The 25,277-nt window shown below is 41.8% G+C and overlaps 1 protein-coding gene across 1 annotated transcript in view; it reads left to right on the top strand.

Annotated features, from left to right (window-relative positions):
- Positions 1–12,807, top strand: part of SNCA (synuclein alpha) — a 96,756-nt gene extending 83,949 nt beyond the window's left edge. Inside the window, exons 4-5 of the mRNA XM_077814382.1 lie at positions 7,663–7,752; positions 12,775–12,807. Coding sequence (XP_077670508.1) covers positions 7,663–7,752; positions 12,775–12,807 — 123 coding nt within the window. The remainder of the gene's footprint in view (positions 1–7,662; positions 7,753–12,774) is intronic.
- The last annotated feature ends 12,470 nt before the right edge of the window (positions 12,808–25,277 follow it).

Genomic DNA, 25,277 nt, shown 5'->3' with positions numbered 1-25,277 from the left:
GTGTTCCCTCTGCGTGCTGCCCCAGCTCTGTGCAGATTGCTAACACAGCAGACCCCAAGAGAACCGCCAAAGACCACAGACTCTAGTAAGGTACGAAGGCAAATCAGCCAGGTTTATTGTCGAAGAGAAACACCATCTCTAACTCCCCGATTCATATAACTTATATACGATTTGTTGCTAGTCTCTATGTGCTCCCTGACAGTGAACTCAGCTCAGTCAGTGGTGGGACTTTCCACTGGCCCCTAAGCCGGACAAAGACACCACCCCAGGGATGCATTCTTATACACAGGAACAAACAAGTTACATAACACTCCTGACGTACTGAGGTGCAACCCCTCTATATAACAATGCACCACCCTTCTACACAGCTAGGTGCCACCTCTCACCTTGTACATGATGGTTCAAACAAAACAACTCTACCCATCATACTAGCCTTTTGCCCCTGTCCTTGTTATCTATGTGGACGGTATAAGAATGTTCTTGTACCATTTGTGTATGGCTCTGGTATCTAATATACTTCAGATATACCTTTGTGCAACAGCATATCTTTATGCAACATCAGCCCTTTCCTTGCCAGCTTCTGTGAGCAGGGCCTGCCTCTGGCTCACAGCTTAACTTTGCTTTATGTCAGCAAAGTCTTGACCATTACTTTAGCTCAGGCCTTAGGTCTCATACCAGGCCTCTGTCAGGGCCTCATCTTACTACAGCCACTACTACAACCTGGAAGCTTTAGCAGTAGCCATGGACAGTCTGTGTGGGTACTTTACATTCTGCCTCATGCCTAGGTTAGGACTCTGGGCCTCCCCCTCATGTTTTAGACCACAGAGACTTGAAGGAGGCAATGCCCGTTTCACCCAAGTTGTTAACATTGTAGCCTTGTAGAAATGCCAAGGTTAGCTCACATTTCTGGTTACTTAGAGCTGGTGCTACAGGGCAAGACTGAGTCCTCGTGCTCTGCCTTTAACAGCATGCTTATCACAGCTTTACTCTTCTGTAAAATACCCTAATTTTAAAAAATTGTTTCTGTGCAAAAGAGCAAGCTTTTGTATTAAAAATAGATTGTCCTCAAGAATCCACGTATGTGAGCTTTTTAAGGCTTGTGATGCAAAGGTTTCCCTAAGGATTCAACTTTCTGTGTGTTTTCAAAACAGAAGAATGTTGATTTTTATTGGAAAATGTTCTGTGAGGAAGTTGCTGATAAGAGAACTGAAATATCAGAAGCGATTCCCTTTGATAAATGAATGGGGATATTAAAGTATTAGCTTCATCATGCAGATAGTAGGGAAATGATTTTACACTCCAAGTAAAGCTGGTGCATTTATTTATATTATTATACTAAAATAAATAATGATCCTGGACATGCCTCTAATTATTGTAATGTTTTCAGGGCCATTGTTTTCTCTTCTAAAATCTTAATTGCAGAGGGAAGAGATGGCTTGGGCAGCGAGGCTGTCATTAAAAGATAGGTGTGGTAACATGTAGAGCAGTGTTTCAGTGTAACCAATTAGAAATGTGACCTTGGGGAGCACCATTAGCGTTTTAACTAAATGCCAGTTCTGTTCAACTTGACCTCAGAATGGATACGAGTGGCATTTTGAGATGATGGTTACAAACGGACAACACTGATAACCCTTTCCCAGGCAGCCAGCTCTTTCATTTGTGTGGTATCGTGGGTATGTTTTTGCTTCTGTAAAAGTAAATTAAAGAGAGTGTGAGGTTTAAAGTAGAGTAACTTGGAGTCTTTAAATCATGATTTGAGGACTTCAGTAACCCAGCCAGAGGTTGTGTGTCAATTAGAGAATTGGGTGGGAGAGGTTCTGTGGCCTGCGATGTGCGGATTAGATGGTCTCGTCTGGCCTTAAAGTCTGAGTCTATGAGGCATTAATGTTGTTCTGAATGCCGCTTTGTGCTCGGTTTCACCAGCTCTGTTGGTTTCCTGGGCTGGGAGCTATAAAGGAATTTTCCTTCCTCTGAAAGAATTTCCCACTGGGCTAGCGGGAAATTTGGTCTCTTTTTAAACATTCTGTCCATCATAATCCAGATGGGCATTTCAGGTCTGTGATAAAGATACTTAGCAGACTAGCAGCTCATGAGCTGTGAAACCCTCCTTAAAACTCTGTTGACAAACCATTCACTTCATCTTTATTAATGGTGTTGGCAATTTAAGTTGCCTTCTGTTGTCCTGTTACAGATAACTTTAGCCTGCACGCCGCCTTTCTTGTGCAGCCTCAAGAACAATTACAGCCACAATTTTACTTGGCAGATGGATTACGAGCTTTACTACCCTTTAATGATAGGGAAGGCAGAAATGAATTTTCTGACTCTGAATAAAAGAGTGCGGTAGTTGGGAAATATAGGCCCGAAATACTAAAGTGCTGGATGAGGCGTTAAATAACACTTTTTAAATTATTCATTGCAAGAACACCCTTTGAGCTGCTTCAATCAAATTCAACGTAGGCCACTTGCTGGGGAGCAGTCAGTGGCAGCTCTGCCTTCAGGGTAGCTGTGGGCTGGGGCATTGCCCTGCTCAGAAAAGCAACAATAATTAAAAGACCTTGAAAAAGGTTTAAAAGTTAGAGTCTAAATTTTCAAAGTGATGCGTGATTTTGGGGGCCTCCGTCTTTGGGTGCCCTGACTGACATCTGAAAGGGGCCCAATTTTTCAGAACAATGCTTTGAAAATCAGGTGTCAGTTGGGAACCCAAAATCATTAGTCACTTTTGAAAATGCCAGGCTAAATAAAGATACCAATAATATGGTTCGTAAAATGTCCAGTAACAGTTTCTAGGATTGTGGTGCAGTGGCTCTAATACACCAGGTTGTACACATCAGTTGGAGTCCCTATACAGTGCTGTTGCGGAGAGCAACACAGACGAAGCACTAGAAACTCTCTCTTCAGTTTAGGCAGGCACAGCTAAAGACCTGCATGGAACATTGAGAAGTGCCCAGGATTAACCTACATCTATTGTGCTGCAAACAGCTGGTAGGAGCAGGGGGGTTGATCACAAAAGTCCTGAAGGGGGCAGACACTTTCAGACCGAATATTTTATATCTGGGGTGGGCAATTTGTCCTTGGCACGATTTTTCTAACTGGCATATTTGATGGAGATGGCTGCTTAGTAACTGGAAGGAGAGGACAGCGAACTGTGCAGGGAGACCCCCCCCACCACACTCACAGTCTGGGGAAGCTGGGATGAGGGTGGTGCCTTCTGTCAGCTGTGCCATTTGGCCTTGGGGGAGAAACTAGCCAGAAACTCCAGCTGGTAGGATCAGAAGCAACCAACGCAGGGAACTTCAGACGTTCAGAGAACTGTCTACAGTTTTGACTGGTCTTTTTCTGTCCTGTGCTGCCCTCATAGTCTCTTCACCTCAGCTTCCCATAATATTTTCTCCTCTTACCCTCTTCTCCCCTGTCCTGCCCACCCCCTTTCCCTTCAGTGTTCTTTCTCCCTTCACTTTTCTTTCCGTTTAGCTTATCCCCTCTTAGCTAAACCCCTCACCAAATATATATATCATGGAACTGATGTGCATTTGCTGCCATGACAGAGTTCACTCTCTGTGTTTTCTCTCTTTCTCCATCCTGTGTCTGTCTTGTCTCTTTAGACTTTGTCTACACAGGAACTTCATTAGCAAAACCTTTGTCGTTCAGGGCTATGAAAAAAAAAACCACACACACACACCCCGCCCCCCCGAATGACAAAAGTTTTACCAATGAAAAGCGCTCTCCTACCAACAAAGCTGCTGCTGCTCGTGGTGGTGTGGAAGATTTTTGTCGGCAGGAGAGCTTAGACAAAGCCTTCGAGCATAAGGCCTTTGAAACAGGGACTGTCTGCTAATCTGTTTGTACATTGCCCCTTCTTGGTTGGTCCTTAGGCACTAGGGTAGTAAACAGGATTAATAATAATGAAAATAACAACTTACACACAGAGGGTATGAAAGTGGGGGCCTTGGTCATGCTGTTCTTGCAACACAGGGCTCCACGCTGAGCACAGGAGATCTGTTCCCTTGAGCTTGTAGCCAGTGATGTGAGAATATGGTGCAAAGAGGAAGAGAAATTAAAGTTGAGAGAACAAAGAAGACCCACAGAGTTTCATTTTAAGGATACATGCTGCTAAAGTTTGAATGACAATGAAATGCGTTAAGAATTCTATTGTAAAACGTGTGTCATTTGGAAGTGTTGTGTAGAGTTTTAGATACGTGACTCTCTTAAATCACAAAAGCGTGTGCTGCTAAACCCCATGCAGCACCACAGCACTTTGATACTGTGTTCCTTTATTTCAAATAATTATAGGAAGAAAATTAATTATGAATTGAATAATAGATTATTTGAAATTAGTGTGTTGGATTCTTAAGTGCACCAGAATGTTGCATTTCTCATGTTACACTTTAAAGAATTCCCAGGTAACATGCCCCCATTGGGTTCACTCCTGCTGTTTGGGTTACTGTGCCCAGTTAGACTCATCTTTGCTGACAATGAAGTTTAAAGTCCTATGCCTAGTTTCAGTTCCCTTTATGCATCTGTTCCAAGCAGCTGTCACAAACATGGGTATGGGGAGAAGGGGAAATCTCAGAATCCAGATCTCGGAGTATTCGTGCCACCCTCCTTGTACCCAATGCTAATTTAGAGTTAAGATCTCTATCAAAAGACATTGAGAGAGAGAGAGATGAATCATGACGATAGGATACCGGGATATAGTGCCACCCATTTAATACATTAGTTCCAGAGGCAGCATTTCAGGGCCCGTTAGTCTCTAATTTGTATGAGCCTGGGAAGATGTGTGTTTTGGTTTTAAATATAATTGGTTTTCCAGATTTTATCTGCAGCATGTATTGGCGTTAGCATGGCTGTCATATAAATCCTAGGCTATCAGTAATTGTCCCTTTAGATTGGTCCATGGGGTTTTATTTTTACATTAAACTCCATGCTGCAAGTCTAGAAATTGACTGAAAATACTTTTAAGTCAATTTCCTCTAAAGTCTATGTGAACTGATTTGATATCTATTTCAGGTTTATCAACAAGTGTAAATCAGCATAGCTGCATTGATTTAACAAGAACTATTTTACACCAGCTAAGATCTGGCTCTTCATATCAACCTCATTGTTATGTATTTTCAAATTAGGACCAATTTCTACAGTCCTTGCTCAGGCAAAACTCCAAATGAAGACCGATAAGAGTTTTGCCTGAGCAAGAACTATGGGATTTGGCCCATATGGAAAATGCATTCCTGGGAATATTCACTCTCTTTTAATTTATTGTAGATACTAAATAATAATATTTTCAATTATAGGGTTAGAATCCAACGCCTTTGAGATTGAGTTGCATCCATAAAAGGAGAGATTAATAAGACTGGGACTTTTCAGCTTGGAGAAGAGATGATTAAAGGGGGATGTGACAGAGGTCAAGAAAATAAATAAGGAAATGTTATTTACCCCTTCTCATAATACAAGAACTAGGGGTCACCAAATTAATAGGCAGTAGATTTAAAACAAGCAAAAGGAAGTATTTCTTCAGACAACACAAAGTCAACCTGTGGAACTCTCTGCCAGAGGATGTTGTGAAGGCCAAGACTAACAGGGTTCAAAAATGAACTAGATACATTCATGGAGGATAGGTCCATCAATGGGTATTAGCCAGGATGGGCACGGATGGTGTCCCTAACCTCTGTTTGCCAGAAGTTGGGAATGGACCATAGGGGATGGATCACTTGATGATTACCTGTTCTGTTCATTCCCTCTGAAGCACCTGGCATTGGTCGCTGTCAGAAGACAGGATACTGGGCTAGATAGACGTTTGGTCTGACCCAGTATGGACATTCTTATGTTCTACTAATTCTAATGGAACTACTCATGGAGTAAGATTCTATTTAATATGCGTAAGAATATTAGAATCTGGTCCATAGTATCCTTAATTTTGTTCCATGTTCTAAAATTGAAAAAAACCCACAATGCTGTGTATTTTGATATATGTCTTCCTTCTGACCAGATTGTTTCTATGTTTGCACGTACTGTGAACATGTTAGAACTGTTGTTAAGTGATGCTCATGTAAATAGGACTGGTTCATCAGTCTATACTATAATAGACTCATAGACATTAAGGTCAGAAGGGACCATTATGATCATCTAGTCTGACCTCCTGCACAATGCAGACCACAGAATCTAACCCACCCACTCCTGCAATAAACCTCTCACCTATGTCTGAGCAATTGACGTCCTCAAATTGTGGTTTAAAGACTTCAAGGTGCAGAGAATCCTCCAGCAACTGACCCGTGCCCCACACTGCAGAGGAAGGCAAAAAAACCCCAGGGCCTCTTCCAATCTGTCCTGGAGGAAAATTCCTTCCTGACCCCAAATATGGCGATAATCTTATTGGAATAGCCATTTGCCTTATTTTTATCCTAAAGCCTCCCCTACTCTCGTGGCCCAATCCTGCAAATGTTGAAGCACATGAATAGTTTTACTCCCACAAATAGTTACACGGAAGTCAATGGGACTACTCGATTGACTAAAGTTATTCATAGGCAAAAGTGTTTCCAGGATTGGGCCCTTCCAGTGTAATCCTCAAAACAGCCTAATTTACTTGCTAATTTTGAGCTAGGTAAGTCCCCATGGTACTGGAAAGTTTCTCAGGGTAACTCCAGAAGCTGACACTGATGTCATTCCCATGAGGTGAGGGGTTTCTGGACACATTCCTGTGGGTGGAGGAGTATTGGGGAAGGCAGGGGTGAAGTCGCAACCCTCCAGCAATACAGGGGAATTCAGCAGTTCTTGTGGTATCTGCCATCACAGGTGCTGACTTTTGTCTTTGCTGGTGGGTGCGTCTCTCCACCCGCTCCCACTGATGCTAGGGGCTTTGGGGGGAAGATGCCAAGTGGGGCTAGGGCATGGGCGGGGCCTCAGGGAAGAAGCAGAGCGTGGGCAGAGCCTCGTGGAGAAGAAGTTGAGCGGGGTTGGGGCCTTGGGGCAGAGCGCAGGTGGACTGGGGGCACGGCCCGGGCTCCAGGGTCCACAAAGAAGTAATCCAGAGCTGCAGGTGCTGAGTACCCCCTATATTTTTTTCGATGGGTGCTTGAGCCCCGAAGCACCCACAGAGTCAGTGCCTATGCATGCCATGGTCATATGTTTGGAGAGTCAATGCCGCCTTTAACTTGGCATCATGACTCTTTAATAAGATGTGCTGCCATTGGGTCCTGGACTGCTCTGTACTTACGACCAAACCTGGATAGAGGGCACAGAATTTGTAGACATCAATTACAAGGACAACATTAATTCCCATGGGGATTTTCTAAGGTCACTCCTGGGGCTGCCTGGAGATGATGCCACCTAGAGCTCCACCACCAACTGTCCAGGTCCCCTAGCCAAAATATCCCCACAAGCTGAACAGTATTCATAAAGGGACAGCTGGATGCTAACATAGAAGGGTGATGCTGCACTGGCTCCTCTTCCCCAGTCTCTGACAGTCTGGGATCCACTGTTTTGGGATTTCCACAGTTTTTGTTCTCCTGTTGTCAAGCAGCAGAGGGGATGATATGGCCCTTTGCCTTCACTAACCAACTACTCTCTCCTTAATGGAAAAAATAATACTGATATAGACATATTTTTCAAGGTGAATCGTAAAGGAACCCATGACCGCCTGTTGCTTTTCTCTCCTGTTTTAAACATTAGAATGAAGAAGGAATCTCGCAGGAAGGAATGATGGATAATACAGATATGCCAGTGGACCCAGATAATGAGGCTTATGAAATGCCTCCTGAGGTAACTCTTCCTTTGCTGTGCTCTCTGAATGTATGTGGCTAATGGACATCTGAGCATTTAGCACAGGGACTTTATGCCAAAGTGATCCAGGTGCAGAAATGTGATGATCATGATGATGATGACACTTACATGAATGCACAGAGGGTTGCTTCCCCTCTATGGGTGCCCAGTGGTTGAGAGGTTGCAAAGATGAGGCAGATCCATGACTCTAACCCCCTTCACCCCAGGCTGTGGAGCTGGCCAGCCATTCAGGGGTATATGAAGCTGCAGTATAGTAGCAGACATGCAGCCTCTGTGACTAGGATCTCAAGAAGTCTGAATGCATCCCTAAGGCAGCACACCCACCTGGGGCTCCACACCACCCATTGATTTGAGCCCAAATGGCACAATCAAGCCCCAGGAGAGGAGATTTGCATCAGATTCACGCTTGGCTGTAGGACTCTGTGCATAAGTGTTCTGTTATGTAATTAATAAGTAATAGTGAATCAGTACTCTTTCTCAAAAAGAAAAGGAGTACTCATGGCACCTTAGAGACTAACAAATTTATTTGAGCATAAGCTTTTGTGAGCTACAGCTCACTTCATCGGATGCATCATGAAAGCTTATGCTCAAATAAATTTGTTAGTCTCTAAGGTGCCACAAGTCCTCCTTTTCTTTTTGTGGATACAGACTAACACGGCTGCTACTCTGAAACCAGTACCCTTTCTGTGTCATAAAGCCTGTCATTAGAATGAATGCCAACCCATTGTTTTGTGTAGCCAGCTGTCTTCAGCAGGAAACTGTCATGCCTGGAAAATAATAAATAAATCTTTAGGGCCAAATGTTGTCCTTGGAAACATGCAAACAGCGCCTAATGAAATTAACCGGAATTGCTCATTCATTGGAAGGTAAAGGGTGGCTTTTAGTATTGTGGCAGCGGGGTACCTGAAAGAAAGAGGGAAGCCCACGCAGTCTAACCAAACCCTTTTAATGCAGCCAGAACCCCTTCCTTCCCCCACAATAGTACCTCCTTAACCCATATGCATATGTAGCACCACCTCTTGCATTTCTGATTTCCCTCACCCAGCTTCTCTCAAAACACAAAAAGAAAAGGAGGACTTGTGGCACCGTAGAGACTAGCCAATTTATTTGAGCATGAGCTACAGCTCACTGCGTCACGAAAGCTTATGCTCAAATAAATTGGCTAGTCTCTAAGGTGCCACAAGTCCTCCTTTTCTTTTTGCGAATACAGACTAACACGGCTGTTACTCTGAAACCTCTCAAAACACAGTGTTACATCATTAAATATTTTCCTTGCAGTAATGATATTTGAGAGAACAATTATACTTACACATGCATGTGCGTGCACGTACACACACACACACACACACACACACACACACATTCTAGAATAATCCACAATAAATTCCCTTTTTCTTGTATTTGATAAGAGATGGGAGGAAATTATACCTTTGTCAATGTATGAGTTCAAGAAAAAAAAAACGCATGGATGTTCAGTGTCTTCTTTCAACAGTTTCCGAGTTTTGTGAATAACATTTTATAATATGCAGCAAATCACTGTTGCTCACTTTTGCTCAAGAAAGTGCAATCAAGAAAGTAAAATCTTTGTTCTCATAGTTTCCTTCCACTAATGCTGAATTACTTTGGTCCTACTATATACAATATTACTGCCATGCATGGGGTACCACCATGAGTAATCAGACTGGTTGTTTCACAGAATTTCCATGCATGGGCTTGATCATGAAAGGCCTGGAGCATCTAGGGTCTGATCCAGCAAAGTACTTAGACATATAATTAACTTTAAGCACTTGAGTAATTGGAATCAATGGGGCTACTCTATGCTTATAATTAAGCATATGCTTAAGTGATTTATTGAGTCACTGTGAGTATCTGCAACTCCCACTGCATTGCAGAGTGCAATAGGAATTTCAGGTACCCAGGACCTCGAAAGGTCATAGAATATCAGGGTTGGAAGGGACCTCAAAGCAGGACCAATCCCCAACTAAATCATCCCAGCCAGGGCTTTGTCAAGCCTGACCTTAAAAACTTCTAAGGAAGGAGATTCCACCACCTCCCTAGGTAACGAATTCCAGTGTTTCACCACCCTCCTAGTGAAAAAGTTTTTCCTAATATCCAACCTAAACCTCCCCCACTGCAACTTGAGACCATTACTCCTCGTTCTGTCATCTGCTACCACTGAGAACAGTCTAGATCGATCCTCTTTGGAACCCCCTTTCAGGTAGTTGAAAGCAGCTATCAAATCCCCCCTCATTCTTTTCTTCCGCAGACTAAACAATCCCAGTTCCCTCAGCCTCTCCTCATAAGTCATGTGTTCCAGTCCCCTCATCATTTTTGTTGCCCTCCACTGGACTCTTTCCAATTTTTCCACATCCTTCTTGTAGTGTGGGGCCCAAAACTGGACACAGTACTCCAGATGAGGACTCACCAATGTCAAATAGAGGGGAACAATCACGTCCCTCGATCTGCTGGCAATGCCCCTACTTATACATCCCAAAATGCCATTGGCCTTCTTGGCAACAAGGGCAAACTGTTGACTCATATCCAGCTTCTCGTCCACTGTCACCCCTAGGTCTTTTTCTGAAGAACTGCTGCCGAGCCATTCGGTCCCTAGTCTGTAGCGGTGCATGGGATTCTTCCGTCCTAAGTGCAGGACTCTGCACTTGTCCTTGTTGAACCTCATCAGATTTCTTTTGGCCCAATCCTCTAATTTGTCGAGGGCCCACTGTATCCTATCCCTACCCTCCAGCATATCTACCTCTCCTCCCAGTTTAGTGTCATCTGCAAACTTGCTGAGGGTGCAATCCACACCATTCTCCAGATCATTTATGAAGATATTGAACAAAACCGGCCTGAGGACTGACCCTTGGGGCACTCCACTTGATACCGGCTGCCAACTAGACATGGAGCCATTGATCACTACCCATTGATCCTGACAATCTAGCCAGCTTTCTATCCACCTTATAGTCCATTCATCCAGCCCATACTTCTTTAACTTGCTGGCAAGAATACTGTGGGAGACTGTGTCAAAAGCTTTGCTAAAGTCAAGGAACAACAGATCCACTGCTTTCCCCTCATCCACAGAGCCAGTTATCTCATCATAGAAGGCAATTAGATTAGTCAGGCATGACTTGCCCTTGGTGAATCCATGCTGACTGTTCCTGATCACTTTCCTCTCCTCTAAGTGCTTCAGAATTGATTCTGGCAGGCCTGTAGTTCCCAGGATCCTCCTCCTTCCTTTTTTTAAAGATGGGCACTACATTAGCCTTTTTCCAGTCGTCTGGGACTTCCCCCGATCTCCATGAGTTTTCAAAGATAATGGCCAATGGCTCTGCAATCACATCCGCCAACTCCTTTAGCACTCTCGGATGCAGCGCATCCAGCCCCATAGACTTGTGCTCGTCCAGCTTTTCTAAATAGTCCCGAACCACTTCTTTCTCCACAGAGGGCTGGTCACCTCCTCCCCATGCTGTGCTGCCCAGTGCAGTAGTCTGGGAGCTGACCTTGTTCGTGAAGCCAGAGGCAAAAAAAGCATTGAGTACATTAGCTTTTTCCACATCCTCTGTCACTAGGTTGCCTCCCTCATTCAGTAAGAGGCTCACACTTTCCTTGACTTTCTTCTTGTTGCTAACACTTCTTGTTACTCTTAACATCTCTTGCTAGCTGCAACTCCAGATGTGATTTGGCCTTCCTGATTTCACTCCTGCATGCCCGAGCAATATTTTTATACTCATCCCTGGTCATTTGTCCAATCTTCCACTTCTTGTAAGCTTCTTTTTTGTGTTTAAGATCAGCAAGGATTTCACTGTTAAGCCAAGCTGGTCGCCTGCCATATTTACTATTTTTTCTACACATCAGGATGGTTTGTCCCTGTAACCTCAAAAAGGATTCTTTAAAATACAGCCAACTCTCTTGGACTCCTTTCTCCCTCATAGTAACAGCCGTGTTAGTCTATATTCGCAAAAAGAAAAGGAGTACTTCTGTGCCACAAGTACTCCTTTTCTTTTTCCCCCTCATGTTATTCTCCCAGGGGATCCTGCCCATCAGTTCCCTGAGGGAGTCAAAGTCTGCTTTTCTGAAGTCCAGGGTCTGTATTCTGCTGCTCTCCTTTCTTCCCTTTGTCAGGATCCTGAACATCCTGCGTCATGCCCAATTACTGTAACTGGATATATCTTGGTAAAGGAATAATAATTTTAAGTCCACAAATGTAGTAATTGCCACTAAGAGCCTGATCCAATTCCCACTGAAGTCAGTGGAAAGTCTCCCATTTAGCTCAGTACAAATTGGATCAGGTCCCAAATGAATACGAAAGATATGGCTGAAAATAGTTAATTCACTATTGATTGTGAAAATATTTTAAGCGTACAGTCTGTTTAGCTGCCATGACATTTCAGGCATATAGCTTTTCACAGTAAACTTTTTAAAAGCAGTTTTCTGTCCTAGGTACTGATCCTTCCAATACAAACTCATGTACGTAATTTGTAAGCATATGAATTATCCCACTGATTTCAGTGAGACTGCTCCATTAATTTAAAGTAAAGTGCATACCTAAATGCTTTCCTAGATCAAGGATTAAGATTGATGATATGTTGCCACTGAAATGAGCGTCAATGAAGCTTTTCCTTCAATAAATTACAGGAATACATAAGGATGGCTTATGCGCATGTTATACACAGAAATGTGATTTTTCTCTTTGCCCATTAGTTCTCTTGGGAATTCTTTAGATATCAAAAGCTGTAAGTAATCTTAGCCATTGATATGGAAGGTGAATGGCAAATTAATCTCACGGGAAGTCTAATTAATCTGTAAATACCTTTCTCTTGTAAATTAAGTATTTGGAAAACATGTTAAAGTAATGCCAACCAAATAAAGATAAATAGCCAGATTGTGTTCTAAATAAAATCAGTGGCCTTTTCTCCATGGACTCCAATGGGAATAGAATTGGGCCTAAAATGAGATTTTTCCCTTAATGTTTCCAATTTTGATTTTTGCTCTCCTCAATAGGAAGAGTATCAAGATTATGAACCTGAAGCATGAAAATCTCTTCCCTCTTTCTATCTTCTGAAATCTACTAACAAAGATGTCCTGTCCTGTACAAGTGCTGAGTTCCAATGTGCCCAGTTGTAAATTTTTTTTTTAATTATTTTTATTACAGTTTTTAACAGTGTATTCTGAAGTCTTCTATCAGCAATGATTCGAGTGTCTGGGTCTGCACCCAGCTTTCATTTCAGTGATTCCCTCCCACTGAAATGAAACAACGGGGTGGCAGGGGCATTGTCGTGCTGTGGATATTGTGGCTTCAAGTTTTAAAAGTATAAAAAAAACATTAAAAAACCACCTAAGTGTCTATTACTTATTTCTAAAGCTGTACATGTTTTCTTGCTAGATTGTCAGTAACTTGGTATTGTTTCTGATACAAGGATTTTTTTTGTTTCATATTATTGCTCTGTCTCGGGGTTAACTTATTGTGAGAATTGTTTATACATATTATATATATATATAAAGTAATTGAGCATGAACTATGCACCTATAAATATTAACAACTTTTTTATTGTTTTGTGATGTGTTTTATTAATGTATGTCTGTAAATAACGGTGTTCAACTGCAGCAAATAAAATGTAATTCACTAAAAAATGAACTTTCATATTGGTGGTGATTTACAGCACACTCTTTCCTTTCTAAGAGTATATGTTAAATAATTCAGGATAAGTATCTCATTGTGAAGGAGTTGCAGCGAAAAAAAAATTACACTCGGAGCAGTATAAAAGATGGGAGGATGAATTATACACCAGCTGAAGATATGGCCCTCTATGTTTGTGGGTGTGGTTTATTCAATAAAAGTTTACAAAATAGATGTTTTGACAGTGACAATAAATTCAGTCATAAAGAATCAAGAAACAAAAGAGGTCATCAACAATGAAATGCAGCAGTTTATCAGGAAATTGTAAGAACCTATGAAGAATCATCATCTCGAGGTAGTTAAAATACCAAGATATGGAGAAACCAGCTGAGTGATGGATTGGTTGCACTGTATTTGTGTCAGGTAAAATTTGACTATAATTTGTTTTCCCAAAAATAGACCCATTGTGTGGTTACTGTTTTACAGCACTGAATTTTAGTTCTTTATTAAAGCTAAGTATCTCTCTATTCACTGTGCTGACTGGATACATTTCTCTGGAGTGGGATATGTAGATATAAAGAGACATTTCAATTCTTTCCCTTGTTATTCAGGCTACTCTTTTATTCTTGGATTCAAGTTTCACCTCTAACCTGCACGACAGTACTTTTTTAATCTACATTTTTTATGATGCATATTGTCACAAGTAGGATTTTTACCTTTCCTCAGACCCTTTCTTTTCAATAAAACCTTGCTCGTATATAATGCTTTTCATGTGTAGATCTTAATGCAGGTAAATATCATTATCCCCATTTTGCAGATGAGGAGACTGGCACAGAGAGGTGATGTGACTTGCCCAAGGTCACAGAGTAGGTCAGTAGCAGAGTTAAAAATAGAACCCAAGTCTCCTGAGTCCTGATCCAGTGTCCTATCTGCCAGGCAACACTAATCATTTCTCTGGCATTGGCATGCCCAGAATTGAACGTAAAATTCCTGGCATGGTCTCACTAGAATTGTGTTCAGGGAGACTTGATGTGAGGTCTCTGCAGTCAAAAAAAAAAACAACAAAACCCCAACAAAAAAAAAAAACAACACGGGCATTTTGGTTTCATTTTGCATTGCAACCTCACATTTAATTTCCTCTCTGCTATCACTCCTAGATCTCTTTTACCAGTGCTGCATTGCTAAATAAATGTTTGAAATGAGAGAGAGCTGGAATAGAGAACTTTTTTTAAAATGGCATTAAAATTTTTTCTCAATCATTTTTCATCTACAGTAATATTCTTTACTGAAACCTCAGAATTTAAAAGTCAGAAAAAGTAATAATTTAGCTCCTGGTCTGCAGCTCACGAATGTCAATTTGTGGGATGGGGTTTACTCAACTGTCTTCACTGGGCTTTGGCTCAGGACCTAAATCATACTAAAAATGTTTAATAAAATCTTTTATTTATCCACTGGATCAGGGATTCCCAGACATATTCATAGTATGAACTGCAACACAATAGAGTATCTTAGACTAGACACCTACATTCCCATTGAAAGTCCTTTTTCCTTCCCATTAGCCATTGCATAACATCAGTAGGGCAACTACAGCAATTGCGTCAATGGAAAATTGATATCAGAAGAATGTTTAATGTAAATTTTATAATTATGAATGTCGATTTAAGCTCCTTTAATTGTGGTTTGGCAGATGGAAGCGAATGAGAAGATCCAGCACCATGGAGCCATGCCGACAAACACATACTCCATGGCCCACCAATGGGCAACAGTTTGAGAACGGTTGCACTTGGGCTGAGATTGACAAAGCTACCTTGGGGAATCAGATGCCTAATTCCGTAGAAAGCTTTGAAAATGTCATACATTTCTGAGTGTCTTCTCTTCCCTGCACCTCAGATATGGGGTAGTCTTCATTTTTCTGAGTCAGGAAATCAAAGTGAATTATTGAGGGAAGATATGCCCAGCTGTTGGGAGCCACGGGACAGGATCGTGAAAAATACGAACTATATAAATTCATCCCTGAGATGGGCCAGACCTCGGTGCCTCTAAGAGTTAATTCTTTTCTTTCTAGGGTAACGTCAGCAAATCATTCATGGTATAACAACATTTTTAATGTACTACAGGGGATATCTTTGGTTCATGTACCTCTTGAAAACATGCTCTCAGATGGCCTGAAAGGCCCATAAGTTCTCACTGTTGCGATGGCAACACAGTGTGATCCAGTCATATAGCACTGTGCTGCATTTTAATTAGCTTCCTCTCGGGCTGCCTTACCGTCTTTTTCAGGTACGCTAAATGCCAATTTGTCTTATTTCCTGCAGTGCAATGAAAACAAATGTGTGGGCTGCAAATGTCAGAACTGAGTTAGACCCTGGTAAAGCGAGATCTAAACAAATATTACTGTAACATCATCTTAAAAACAGTCTGCCCTGTATATTTTAAAAAAAGGCAGTACAATTGTGATACTGTTTGCTTAAGCGATGTCTGCTGGCGAACAGTGTACAGTTTAAAGTGAGTAGAAAGTAAAAGCTCTTTTCCTTGACTTAGGAGTCTGGTTTCCAGGTTATCAAGGGAACTGAAAGCAATACTCTATCCTTCGATTAAATAATCAATAACTAATCTCTCCATATTCCATTTTTCCAGGGAAAACAGTGTGATGCTTTTTCCCTATTTTGACCGCCTTAATTGCTGTTTTAATGACTCCAAAATAGACTCATTAATTGCTTTTATATCTGTAAATCATGGCGTCATTAAGATTTGCTCTACATGCTTTTGATGCAATGGTTTTGAGAAAACTGTATTTGCCAAAGGGAAAAATGCAAGAAATGACCATCGCAAAATAACCAACTGAGACTTCAGCCAGAACATTCCCTCTAGACATTAATATGAGGTTAGAGTAAATTGTACGCTATCTGGAAAAATAACTTGCATAGGATTAACACTCTCAGGATGTACTTGTGTCAAGGTTCCTCCCCCACTCTGAACTCTAGGGTACAGATGTGGGGACCTGCATGAAAAACCTCCTAAGCTTATCTTTACCAGCTTAGGTCAAAACTTCCCCAAGGTACAAAATATTCCACCCGTCGTCCTTGGATTGGCCGCTACCACCACCAAACTAATACTGGTTACTGGGGAAGAGCTATTTGGACGCGTCTTTCCCCCCAAAATACTTCCCAAACCCTTGCACCCCACTTCCTGGACAAGGTTTGGTAAAAAGCCTCACCAATTTGCCTAGGTGACTACAGACCCAGACCCTTGGATCTTAAGAACAATGAACAATCCTCCCAACACTTGCACCCCCCCCCTTTCCTGGGAAATGTTGGATAAAAAGCCTCACCAATTTGCATAGGTGACCACAGACCCAAACCCTTGGATCTGAGAACAATGAAAAAGCATTCAGTTTTCTTACAAGAAGACTTTTAATAAAAATAGAAGTAAATAGAAATAAAGAAATCCCCCCTGTAAAATCAGGATGGTAGATATCTTACAGGGTAATTAGATTCAAAAACATAGAGAACCCCTCTAGGCAAAACCTTAAGTTACAAAAAAGATACACAGACAGAAATAGTTATTCTATTCAGCACAATTCTTTTCTCAGCCATTTAAAGAAATCATAATCTAACACATGCCTAGCTAGATTACTTACTAAAAGTTCTAAGACTCCATTCCTGGTCTATCCCTGACAAAGACCAGCATATAGACAGACACACAGACCCTTTGTTTCTCTCCCTCCTCCCAGCTTTTGAAAGTATCTTGTCTCCTCATTGGTCATTTTGGTCAGGTGCCAGCGAGGTTACCTTTAGCTTCTTAACCCTTTACAGGTGAGAGGAGCTTTCCCCTGGCCAGGAGGGATTTCAAAGGGGTTTATCCTTCCCTTTATATTTATGACAACTTGTTTTCCTCACTGGGACATGCATGTGCTTTCCTGGGGTTCTTTGCTCCTTGACTCACCTCCACATTGCGTTTTCCTATCTTTCACTCTTTCGCTCTGGCAAACCTGATAGCAAACCCAGAAGTTTCCTGACAAGCAGGGAAACACTTTGGGTTATGTTCATCCCTGGCTTAACCACAGCGATGAATGGAGCCCAATGACTTGGATATCAAAGTGTAATTCTCAAATACAGAGCATCAAGAATGGAGGCTACTGCCGCCAAAGGCTTTGCTAAGTGCTGCTTGCTGAGTTGCTGGAGCCCATCTTGAAGTGCAGTTGTGGACAGTATCTTGGTCTTGCCGACAGGTATCCATAAAATATTTATGCATCACACAATGTTATCTGGGTACTCTGGGACCTGATCCAAAGCCCAGTTACAGTCAAAACTCCCGTGGACTTCAACGGCCTTTGAAATGGGCCTCATCTGAGTGACTTCTATAGCACCCATAACATGATACCTAAGCTCTTCTCAGGCAAAGCAAATCAACATGGTGAGGTCCCAGTGGATTTCAAAGAGTTTTCCTGGTCTTCTCTCCATTCTGGTAAGGCAGGAACTGTTGGGGGGGATTTTTTTTTGTTTTGTTTTTTAGATACCATTTGTCTAGGTCGTATCTTCATCAATCGTGGAATGTTTTGGCAGGGCTGAGACTGAAGCCTATGACTTTAGGGAATTTTAAGTCAAAATGTGTGAGATGAGTCATCGTTCCAGCCTCTTTTATATTGACCAGTTGGCCCACTGCTGAGGGAATATGCCAGGGACCTGATTCAAAGTCAATGGGAGGTTTTCCATTGAATTCAGTGGGCTTTGGATCAGACCCAAATTCTTCCCCCTTTAGAATGCAGAGGGAAAGTGTGGATGGTAGAAGTTCAGTACACCAGGCTCCTTAAAGGGAGCCAGCCCTGATCGTGGGGCCAGCTCTTCAGCTGATGCACATAGGCACAACATCATGGACTTCAGTTGACCTGCACCCATTTACACCAGCTAAGGCTCAGTGTGAGCTACGTTTAGCATGACAAAACCTCTTCCATCCGCATGGAACCTGCTGCTGCTAGAACGTGGGAGGATCAATCCTTTCAGCACTGTAAATGTCATTCCCAGATGTACCATAACTCAGATGTAGAGCTGGAAAGCACAGCAAGGAACTTTTTGCCCTATACTGCTTTATGTGCCTGAAGAGAACAGCTTCATCCCCAAAGAAGGCAGCCCTAAGTGGCTGCTTAAGAAAATGGATATCATTGGGTGAATTTTCAATAATCCACTCCTTTTCTTTTTCTTCCACTCTAAAATATAATGTGAGATGAAGGGTCATCTTTTGGTTAAAGCACTGAACTGGGACTCAGGAAATCTGGGTTTGATTGCCGGCTCTGCCAGACTGCTGTGTGACCTTGGGCAAGTCCTCTGGCCCTCAGTTTCCATCTATAATATGGAGTTAATACTTCCTTTGTGTATCTTGTCTAATTAGAGTCTAAGTTCTCCAGGGCAAGGACAATCTCACTCTGTGTCGGTTTGTCAAATGTCTAGCTCGATAGAGCTCTGATCTCAAATGGAGCTCTCTATGCTACTGTAATACAAATAAAAAATAAATATATGCCCAAGATGTGAGTCACATGTGAAAAGATTGAATGCTGCTCTCATTTATACTGCTGTGAATCAGGCCTAAGTACATTAATTTCAACAGTCACTCCTGAATTACCAGTGCAATAGAGAAGATTTAGCCTTTAATAGCTCCATGTTTGTTTCTTTGCAGTGTTTGTCATATTCTTAATCTGTATTTGATGGTTCACTTTTTTTAAAATTTAGTTACTTCAATATAAAGAAGGGGTGCAACCATCACACACTCATAATGAGCATTTTTAAACTGCTTAAAATCAGCCATAAGCCTTTTTGCAACAAGCCTGACATTCGTTGTATAATTCAGAAACGCTTCTTTGATCTAAAAAAAATCTAGCAGATGGAGAAGCAGCAGGTGGAGCCACAGAAGAGATTGCCAGAAGGTAATTAACGAGATAGGTATCAGCAGACCCAGTTCCCTTTCGTGTTAAGGGAGGTTCTTTAGAAACGTATTCTTCAGTGGAAACACAAAGGTGGACTTTGTCCTTTCCATTAACGTTAAAATCTATCTATATGCCAGACTATAGAAACAGCCAGTATCTGTGCAGTATATTTCTCTGGAAAGGGAGTGAGAATGATGCCTGGTTTGTTTGGTCTGTCTTATCCATAGGAGATTTATTTGAAAAAGAGCATGGCATCTACTCATTTCCATTATTTGCGTAAGATCTTTGCTAAAGGATATGTTGTCGATTGGCAGTACTGACCTCATTAATAATGTTGGAATATTCTGACACTTCTGCCCTCAATTTCTCTTCCATTCTTTTCCCTCTCCTCACTGCCCAGTTTCCTTTTCACTGGAATGCATTGTTCCAGGTGAAGTGCTCTAAAATATTGTGAGGAGGCTGTAGCAGGGTCTAGAGAGCCCATGAGGGAACAGGCAAGGAGACAGCTATCTCTCTGAGCAGAGCAAAGCAAAGACCACAGCTCATGCCCTCCTCCAAAACCACGGAGGATCCCATGGCTGCACAAATGCTATACGTGGGGTGGTAGGATCTGAGAACTACACAGCACAATTGCATCACAGAAGCTGTATTTTACAGGGATTTGAGTGGGGTCAATATGGGTATTAGGAAGGCAAAGGAGGAGGTTAGAGTGTCCAAGATTGGAGATAAGAGCCTGGGCAAGATCTCTGTCAGGGCAGGGAAAAAAGGATAGGTGCCCCCCTCCTTACACTGCACTAACTCCCTGTTTCCATTACCTGGGGGAGGCACATGGCTCTATACCACTTAGCAATTCCCCTAGACACATGTAATCCCCAAGCAGCCACTTAAACTCAATGTAGGGATGTTTGCTCAACCAGAGCACTGCAAAGTAGCCTTTGTATACCAGAGTATTTGCTCTATTATTTTCCGTTTCTTTCTCTATTTTCCCTCTCCCCACCAGCTCTCTGCACAACATGAACAGACCGCAAAAGTATATTTGAGAGAATATGACAGGTTACATATACACACTCTATATCAGTAGCACTGAAGAGGACTGTATAATGCAAATATGAATACAACGCTGTATTGTCCAACTTGTTTTTATTCATACACAATGAAATGATAAACCACCTAAAATATTTAAAAACCAAAATGGATGGTCAGCAAATGTTAGCATTTGGTAAGATTTAATCTACCATCCAGTGAAGCCACCCTTAAGTCATCCTGATGATCAGTGTTAGACAAATACTTGCAAGTAGCAACCCTAACTCAAAAGACAAAACCTTTATGTTGAACTGCTGGGGATAAATTTTGTTTGTTTATGGTGCAAGTGTAAAGAACAGTCATTTATAAATGCTATGTAATGAGGTCAAAATAAAATCTTATCTCACTTCCCTAACTAAGTGGCAATTTTAACTGGCAGGGGAGATGTGGCAATTTCTTCGAGGCACTTTTGCATCTTGAAGACCCGCTACTCAGTTTGCACTGGGGCTATGTAACAAAACCGAAATAAATAAAAGCTCAACTTTTCATTTATCACCTAAAAACACCCTGATCAAGTATTGCACAAAAAGCAACACATTTCATCTGAATAACTGGATGTTCTTAGGTGTGAATGAAATAAAGATAAATTCAACAACCTTTAATTTTCTTTTTCATTCTCAGTCTTATGAAAACCCAGCAAAATCTCAGGCTGTTATGTGTGTGAGATAGGTGATGATCTTGCAGTGCAGAAAATGGAAAGAGTTCCTTTTCCAATATATTAATGCATTTCTTGGACAGATGGGTTTCTTCACTGCAGACACCTGGTTTCCTCCCCCACCCCACTCCCATTATATTTGAGTTCTTTAGTGTCTACATGTTTATAATTTTGGTTTATTGTTGGGTGCACCAGCTGGAGAGTTGCAGGAACTTTTTGAAAACATGGTTGTGCAGAGTTCATGAAGTCTGGAAGTATTACTTCTCTGATTTTCAGAAATGTTCTATATGTTAGTGTGTATGTGTCCAGTAACACACACAGTTTTAAATATCTTCATGAGGACAAACCCTCTGGAAAAGTTGTCTGTCTTCCTAATTGTCCTTCTTTTATCTTTTCCCATGAGATTGTTGCATGCTTTTCAGAGCACTCTATTTTTACAGGTAGGTCAGGTCCTAAACATTTCTGTAGTGACATACTTGTGTGTGTGTTTACAGATACGTTCAACCCAGTGGACATCAACTACCATTATGTATGATGTTTGCAGTAATGATAGTAATTGTGGTATTTCTTAGAATGTGGAATTGTCACAAATATTTAACGCAATAAATGCATTTTAAGGGCATTCAATGTAATGTAGCATGACATATTCAAAAGGGACTTAGGAGCCTCAGTCCTAGTCTCAAAAACCATTTAGGCTAGGTTTATACTGGGAGTGTTTTGCCAATATAACTGCACCGACAGTCGGTGCATGGCTATGATGGTCAGGGATCACCTCTCTTCCCATCCCTGACTGACAGTGATGACAGCAAAAGTTTGCAGTGTAGATATGGCTTTGTGCACAGAGTAGCCTTTGACTTTCATGAGGCTTTGACTTTTTGAGCATGACTTTCAATGGGACTTAAGGTACCAAATCTCTAGGTGTATGTTTACCCTTCAGGTTGAGGTGTGATTGCAGCACAGCTAAAATAGTAACACAGACACAGCAGCACGGCCTGTATAAGCACAGCAAGGATCCCAGGTCTGGTCATGCATGGCTAGTTCATGCTGAAGCCCATGCCATGGCATCTGCACTGCTATCTTTCGTGTGGGAATGTTGGGCTAGCACAGTTAGCGTTTAGGGTATGTCTACACTGCAATCAGGTGATTGCAGTACATGTAGACACACTCAACCTAGATTTAGTATAGCTAGCTTGGGTATGGATTGCAGTGCACCCGTGGCAGCATGGGCTTGGGCGTGGGCTGTAGAAGTCTGCCTAGAATCTTGGGTAATTACCTGGGCAGCTAGCCCATGCTGAAGTATGTGCTGCTGTGACTTCACTGCTATATTAGTATCTGGGCTAGCTAGAATAAGCTACCTCAGCTATGTCTCCACGTGCTGCAATTACAGCCCCTGATTGCAGTGCAACTATAACCTGAGTCCCTTTTGCAAAATATTCACACGCTTTTTCATATTATAGGTGCTCCTGAAGTTCCTATTTGTGACAGCCATGAAAGGATTAACTTGCGAAAGACAGCTCTTTGAAGTCGTTTGATACAGCATTGTACCCTAATCAACCAGCCAGTGCAAGTTAGTGCTGATGAAACCAGAGTGAGGCTGATTGCTCCCCTATGGGAGATGGGTAAAGCTGAAGAAGGGAACTTGGAGTTGGCTGAACAGAGAGGAGGAAGGGTGAGGGGGTTGTGATGTGTGGAAAGCAGGGAGAAAGTGTACCTCACTTTTGGCAACTTGCTTTGTTTGTGGTCTGTCGTTAGCTGGTTGTCTTATCTTTTAGATTGTAAGTGCTAGGCAGAAACTATCTTCAATTCTGTGACTATGTAATACCTAGCACTATGGGCGTTTAGGCATGGCTGGAATATAAATGATAAATAATGAGAATGATACATGGTGGTTCTCAGGTGGAGTTTCACCAGGTAGGTGTATTGTCACTAGATACCCTGCTGGAGGATGTTGTGGATGGAGTTTTGTAGGGGACCAGAACTCTCTCTCCAGCTCCTGCAGTGTGGTTAAGCAATTCTTAAACTGTTATTTGTCTCATGTGCCTCCAGGCTCCTAATTACTGTGTCTGTAAACAAAAAGCAGGTGTTGCAACCCTACATAAGATGTAAATTTACTTAATTGCAGAAACGTTTAGCATCACTGAAGGCAAGTTACCTGAAATGCCTCCCTTTCATTGCTGCATTTCCAGAGGCAGCTTTCTTCTACTGACTAGCAGAGGCTCAGCCTCCAGAAAACATGCTGTCATACCACAAGGTTGTTCCCGGCCCTGATCAGGTGTGCAAAGATGGGAAGAAGGCACAATGAACTCTCTCTCAGACACACTCCTATGCATGGGCTGGAACAATGACAGCCCTGAACCGAAGTCTGTGTGAGGCCTGCACAGACTCCTTTGGCCAATAAAATGAGGTGGACAGAGGAGAATACATGCTGCATTGTTACAAAGGGTTGCAGAGCTGCCGTGGATTCTAGAGCTCTGGGAGGCATTATGTTTCCTTGAGTGCCTGCAGTAGGGGTATACCCATGCACTGCCCCCAAGGCAGGACTGGCCTGGATAGGTTGACTCCTTAGTGGGCTTTAGGTCAAGGGACCGGTGGCCGCTATAGGACATTTTAAAACAATTGGTAAGTTCAGCTTCTGCTCCAACATAGCTTCGTTAGATGACAAACAGCCTTGTACAACCTTGTTTGCTGAATCTGGAGCTGGACAATTCCAGAATCTACCATTTACTCAGTGTCACTATGGACAAGTCATCTCACCTCTGACTGTTTTCCCCCTGTGAAACGGGGATGGTAACACTCGTTAAGTGCTCTGACATCAACAAATAAAAGTACCATTTTTGTTGGTATTGAAGCAGGACCTAAGTGGGTGTTTAGGCCGATGTGCCTATTCGCATTCCTAGACTCTTTGCACTTGGGAGGAAGGGAGCAATAAAGAACTGGATACAGATGTTTTGCTGTTTCCATGGTTTGCCTTTTTTTAAAAATCCGTTCACACTTTTCATACTTTTTTAAAACTAAAGTTGAATGGCTATACTCCTTAAGGAAAGCACAAAAAATGTGTGGAATGAAAGAAGAGGACTAAGTAAAGTCAACTGAGCTTGCAACTGCCAAATTTAAAGAGCGAGACAACACGCTGAGCTATGTTATGTAGGTGTTTTGTTGATGGAGTTCTATCTATATCCTCTCATGGAAGGCTGATTTTAAAAAAATCATAACCTCAAGGTTTCTGAGATCCCCATTTGTCATTCTATTTGAGGCAAATAGAACAGAGGACAAGGCCCCTGTTACACTGGGTGGAGACAGACTAATAATTTGAGCTGTGCAAATAGAGCAAAAATATTTTCCTGGAATTTTTTTTTATAAAATACAAACGTTAATTTGTGCAATACAAAATCATTTGGCTCTTTTCATGCCCTTTTAATTCACTTTTGAGTTTACTGGGGCAGGAATGTTAATCCAAGCACTGAATTTAAGTGCAGATTCCAGAACATTTGCTGAAGGTAAATGTTTGGGTTTTTTTAATTACAAGTGATCGCCAAGGAAGCATGGTTCTAAGAGTTATGTTCATGCAATTAAGGAAATGAAACATGTCATCCATTGTGCAGCCATTCAAATCAGCTCATTTGTATACTGAATACTCACAATGAATACTTGCACACCAACGACAGGGCAAGAATCATTTGGTGAATAGCTTTGAAAAGTGAATGCACATGAGAAAAATCAGACTGTTCATGGCCACATCAACACACAAAAGGTGAAATTCAGTGAATAAGTTGTTCATTAAATTAATCTCTCAATTCTTTAATGTAATTTCACACAAGAGGGCTGACTGGCTATTCTATTGTCAAGCATTACTGTTTTCGAACTATGTTTACAACTGTTTGGTGCACAGATGTAATTTTGATCTGTTGTAATAAAGAGGCTTGGCTGGTTCACTTTGTTACAGTTGGTCCAATGTACAACTTGATTGACTGACTGACTCTCAAAGAAACCAATGACTCCTGTTCTCAGAGATGCACATGTCTTTTAACCATCCTCCCAGGGATCCAGTCACATAACTGCACTAAAACTAGTACTGCAACTCATATTAACTTTTACTATTGCTAGCTAAGAGAGAGTGGTGGTTACACAACCTTTTTGCAAATGGAAACAACAATAAGTGAAGTTGGGCATAGGGGCTGGGCCTTTTAAGGTCTGTCTACACTGCAGTTAGACACCCATGGCTGGTCTGT

Source organism: Eretmochelys imbricata, chromosome 4, assembly GCF_965152235.1.
Source record: "Eretmochelys imbricata isolate rEreImb1 chromosome 4, rEreImb1.hap1, whole genome shotgun sequence".
Lineage (NCBI taxonomy): Eukaryota > Metazoa > Chordata > Testudines > Cheloniidae > Eretmochelys > Eretmochelys imbricata.
The sequence above is the reverse complement of the archived record's forward strand: the minus strand, read 5'-3'. Positions and strand labels throughout refer to the sequence as shown.